General features: G+C 53.4%; 1 protein-coding gene across 1 annotated transcript; it reads right to left on the minus strand.

Annotated features, from left to right (window-relative positions):
• Positions 1-437: 437 nt before the first annotated feature.
• On the minus strand, positions 438-2,219 carry LOC120916973 (protein phosphatase 1 regulatory subunit 3D-like). The gene has a single exon (XM_040327921.1). The coding sequence runs from the start codon at positions 2,150-2,152 to the stop codon at positions 1,106-1,108; it is 1,047 nt and encodes a 348-aa protein (XP_040183855.1). The 5' UTR covers positions 2,153-2,219; the 3' UTR covers positions 438-1,105.
• Between the last annotated feature and the right edge of the window lie 3,375 nt (positions 2,220-5,594).

Genomic DNA, 5,594 nt, shown 5'->3' on the forward strand with positions numbered 1-5,594 from the left:
AACATTAGATTGAGGCTAATTACGGGATGCAGAATCGGGTGTTTTTTTCTTTAAATCAATGCAGTACTTACCGTTTTTGAGATAGATGTTCTCCGCGGCTTCCGGGTATGGGCTGCGGGACTGGGCGTTCCTACTTGATTGACAGCCTTCCGACGGTCGCATACAGCGCGTCACGAGTTTCCGAAAGTAGCAGGCGCCGTATAGAGCCGCACCGACGTTCGGCAACTCGTGACGCGCTGTATGCGACCGTCGGAAGGCTGTCAATCAAATAGGAACGCCCAGTCCCGAAGACCATACACGGAAGCGGCGGAGAACATCTATCTCGAGAACGGTAAGTACGGCATTGATTTAAAAAAAAACACCCGATTCTGCTTCCCGTAATTAGCCTCAATCTAATGTTAAAAATTTATTTTTTTGGGTGAACCTCCACTTTAATACACATAATGAGACATAAAAACCGGAAAGAAACACCAGAGTTCGTAAGCTTTTGAGAAAACCAGATGAAAGTAGGGAAGAAAGCAGGTTTTTCCTTGGTAGAGCATTTGTTGGCTTGAGGAGGATCTAGACCTGCTGAGAAGGACGGTGGAGACCCAACAAAGAACGGGTCACGTTTGACCATTACAGACAATGGAGACGAAGATCTGTTCTTCTGTACAAAGTTGTTACGTAAGTTGCCACACGTAAAAAGCAATCTTTTCTTTCCTATACACCCCCCCTGAGCCGTGGTTGCCCCGCCATTATACTCTCCTCTTTGAAAGGCAATGTGGCATTTCAAAAATAGTCTCCTTCAAAAATATATTGCATTTATGACCTCGACACCCAGGACTGTCTCTTCTCCCCGTACTTCGCCGTGTGCTGGGTGGCGGTACTAAGTCTAGTACTCCACTTCGTTGCGCATAAATAAATAGAACCACTTGTATTACTTCCTATTTTCAAATAATGAATGCCTTGTTTCACTAGACTAATTATTACAGCAGAACAGTTCCTTAATATCCTCCTCTTTGACCTCACACGTGACGGGAGGCTCCTTCCCGGAGGCCCGTGATACATTTGCCGCTAATCCAAAGGCCAGTTGACGTTAAGCCTTCCTTGGCTCCGCGCACCGCTAAATGAAGTGGATCCAAGCGCTGTCGAACTCCTTGGGTGGAGATACCGTGGCCCGTTGACTTTTCACCTTGTAATTTTCGCCGTCGTTGTTGTCCCAGTACTCGGCCCCGCACACCCGGTAACGGATGGCGAATTCCAGCACCCCTTCTTTATTCAACAGCATGGGGCAAAGCAACTTAAAGGAGAAGCGGTCTGTGTACCTGTCGCTAAACCCCCGCTGGAAGGCGGCGGCTACTTCACTGGAGGTCTTCCAGGAGTCCACGGAGAACCTGACCGCCACCTCCTTCTCATAAGACAGGTTGAGGACTCTCAGGTCTCCGCTGATGCTGAAGAGGTCTGTCTGCATGGTCTCCAGGCAGACCCTGCGCTGTCTGACCAGGTCGAGGTAATCCGATCTGCTGACTGGGTTCTCGAAGAGTGGCTCCAGGTGGGTGGAGCCAGGGGAAGCGCGGAGCAGGAGCGTGGTGAGCTCAGCCCCTGCGGGGCAAGCTTCCCTGCAGCGGGCAAGCACGTGATAGGGAACCCGGGGCATGTCGGCGTTACTGAAATGCCGAACCGAGGTGAGCTCCAGTCCTAAAGAATCGGCGAACCTCACCTCCTTCTTCCTGGGGGCTACGACCTCCAAGTGCCTCCGCTCCGCGGGGGTGGGCAGGGACTTGGCTCTCCGCCGTGCGGTCGGACTCTGCGGGACAATGTTGACGTCTCTGCCCCGGGGGGTGACGGGTTTGCTGGGCTCTTTGTTCTTCTCCACCGTCTCCTCCAGCTCTCCGTCGGGGACATCCTCGTCCTCCGGGGTGTCCGGGCTCTCTCCGTACAGCACGGCGGTGCAGCTGAAGTTGCGGGGCAGCAGGTGGCGGTGGGTAGGCATGGTGTCCATACACCCCGGGCAGCTCCGTGCTCTCTCCTTCGTGTCCCCGCTACATGGAAGGGGCTGAGTGTGGACCAGAGCGGGGGGAAGATGCTGGGGCTGACGTGTCGTGACGCACATAACATCCCTGCAAGAGCCACAAGCAGCGCGGGAAGAGGAGGAGGCGCTCAGCATCATTCACACATCACCCTGTGCGCTCAGCGGAACAACGCGGGCACCACAGAGCGGCCGAGCGAGCGGGGACTCTGCCTACTGGCACCGAGCGGCTGGAAAGGGCTGTGCCATGGCTGCTGCATTCCTCATTCATTGCTGTCACACCTCCCTCCTCACACCTCTCCCCCTCCATACAGCCCGGCCGGGAGCATTAACACTCTCCTTGCCGCCTGGGCACCGCTCACCCATGCCTGGCACTCTAGGAACTCGGGATGGTGCCGCTGGCATTTATTATGTCATCTGATTTCCTTTCTCCTCCACCACTATGAAGATTACAGCACAGCTGGCAGGAGACAATATTATAGGAAAGCTGCTTTTGCTCTATTTATTTATTTACTACGGCTATTTATAAAGAGCCTGTAAACAAAAAGGTGTTGTGCTAACATTAATTTATATTTAGTAATCATAATCTAATGTGAAAAACACTCCCACAACAAATAGTGAAAGATGTGTGCTTCCAAAAACATCCAAAATGTCATCTCCTTCCCCTCACCAAAGAGGCCAATCACCAACACCCTGGACCCCCTGCACATTACCCCCCCCCCACACACACACACAGCTCTGGACCCCCTGCACAATACCCCCCATCACACAGCCCTGGACCCCTACATATTACCCCCCCCCCCACAGCTTTGAACCCCCTGAACATTACTCCCCCACAGCTCTGGACCCCCCTACACATTACCCCCTGGACCCCCTGCACATTACCCCCCCCCCCCCACACACACAGCTCTGGACCCCCTGAACATTACTCCCCCACAGCTCTGGACCCCCTACACATTACCCCAGCCCCCCACACAGCTCTGAACCCCCTGAACATTACTCCCCCACAGCTCTGGACCCCCTACACATTACCCCCCCCCTCCCACAGCTCTGGATCCCCTACACATTACCCCCCCCCTCCCACAGCTCTGGATCCCCTGCACAATACCCCCCACACAGCTCTGGATCCCCTGCACATTACCCCCCACACACAGCTCTGGACCCCTTGCACATTACCTCCCCCCCCCACACACACAGCTCTGGACCCCCTGCACATTACCTCCCACACACAGCTCTGGACCCTCTGCACATTACCCCCCCTACAGCTCTGGACCCCCTGCACATTACCCCCCTACAGCTCTCGACCCCCTGCACATTACCCCCCTACAGCTCTCGACCCCTACACATTCCCCCCGCCCACAGCTGGACACCCTGCACAATACCCCCCACACAGCTCTGGACCCCTTGCACATTACCCCCCTACAGCTCTGGACCCCCTGCAGATTACTCCCCCACAGCTCTGGACCCCTGCACATTACCTTCTACAGCTCTGGACCCCCTGCACATTATCCCCCCCCCCACAGCTCTGGACTCCCTGCACATTACCCCCCTATAGCTCTGGACCCCCTGCACATTACCCCCCCCCCCCAAAGCTCTGGACCCCCTGCACATTACCCCCCACATACAGCTCTGGACCCCTTGCACATTACCCCCCCCCCCCACAAACACAGCTCTGGACCCCTTGCACATTACCGTCTTACAGCTCTGGACCCCCTGCACATTACGCCCCCCCCCACAGCTCTGGACCCCCTGCACATTACCCCCCACACACAGCTCTGGACCACTTGCACATTACCCCCCTACAGCTCTGGACCCCCTGCACATTACCCCCCCCCCCAAAGCTCTGGACCCCCTGCACATTACCCCCCACATACAGCTCTGGACCCCTTGCACATTACCCCCCCCCCCCCACAAACACAGCTCTGGACCCCTTGCACATTACCGTCTTACAGCTCTGGACCCCCTGCACATTACGCCCCCCCCCCACAGCTCTGGACCCCCTGCACATTACCCCCCACACACAGCTCTGGACCACTTGCACATTACCCCCCTACAGCTCTGGACCCCCTGCACATTACCCTGTCGGATCGATCCCTCATTCCGCCATATCTTGTTTTGTGGATCAATAGATACGCCGGCGTAATTTCTTTGTGGATCTGGCCCTAGGTGTGCATACGTCTATCGATAGATCAACCAGGGCTTTTTTTCTCAAACAATAGGTGCTGGAACTCAAATACAACCCACCCCCCCAAAACCCCTCCACCCAGACACACCTCACAAACAGTAGGAGGGTCGTAAAGGGTCATTAAATACCAGGATTGCATTACATACAGAGTGCAGAGTTCAGGAGGGTTACACACAGAGTGCAGAGCTGTCACTTGTAAACACAGAAACCAGACTTCTGGTTTTACAAGTGATTGTGGTGAGCAGGCACCAAACGGCCTGAGCCAGAGGTGGTGGAACTGAGTTCCACCAAGTTCCACCTGAAAAAAAAAGCCCTGTGTACAACCAGCCTGCCCATACATAAAGTGAAATTTGGCCGGTCAGATTTCGATTAATGTATGGCTCTATATTAACTACCCTGTGGAAGACAGATGTGTGTACTTACCAATTCTCAGGTCGCTCCGGTCCAGTCATGTGTCGGCTCCCCTGTGTAATCCAGCACCGGATTCAGGGTAGAGGAGGGAGCACTAACCATGGATGAGCCATAGCAGCCTATGGGTGTCATCACTGCTCAGGCATTCCAGCCATTTTTTGGAGCACTCTCTTCTCTCCCAAGTAGCTGGCATCGGCTGACACCGGGAGATCACATCATTGGAGCAGAGCAGCCCGAGAATAGGTAAGTACAGAATATGCATATTTCTTCCATAGGGTAGTTAGTATATGTGTAAGAAGAGGGGGAGGGGTGGGAGCAGTTTTAGGATTAGTTAGAATAAGCCTATAATTCTACTTTAATTACTCTAAGTTTCCTAATCTGTGAACTGATGGTAATTCTTTGTTGCTGCTATAGTGACAGGTTCTTAAAATAGCGGTAGTTAGAAGTACGTGAATTTATTATCCACGTCAGTCAGTGATATTACCAAACTTGGTACCAATGTTTTCCTGAATCAGGCACAGTCATACATTTTTGGATGCCCCTTATAGTGCCAGTTGCTTTGTGTCTCATAGACTTTGAGCATTACATAGGACATACTGGCCCAGATTCTCGTAGATCGGCGTAAAACTGGGCGGGCGTAACGTATCTGATTTACGTTACGCCGCCGCAAGTTTTTCAGGCAAGTGCTTTATTTACAAAGCACTTGCGTGTAAAGTTGCGGCGGCGTAACGTAAATCACCCGGCGGAATTCAAATTCGGCGTGTAGGGGGCGTGTAGCATTTAAATGAAGCGGGTTCCCGCGCCGAACGAACTGCGCATGCGCCGTCCGTAAAAATATCCCAGGGTGCATTGCTCCAAATGACGTCGCAAGGACGTCATTGGTTTCGACGTGAACGTAAATGGCTTCCAGCCCCATTCACGGACGACTTACGCAAACGACGTAACTTTTTAAATTTCGACGCGGGAACGACGGCCATACTTAACATT

This window comes from Rana temporaria, chromosome 11 (assembly GCF_905171775.1).
Source record: "Rana temporaria chromosome 11, aRanTem1.1, whole genome shotgun sequence".
In the NCBI taxonomy this organism is placed as follows: domain Eukaryota; kingdom Metazoa; phylum Chordata; class Amphibia; order Anura; family Ranidae; genus Rana; species Rana temporaria.

What these genes read in the sequence shown, in the direction of transcription:
- LOC120916973 (XM_040327921.1), bottom strand. Translation starts at nt 2,152, where the DNA reads ATGATGCTGAGCGCCTCCTCCTCTTCCCGCGCTGCTTGTGGCTCTTGC.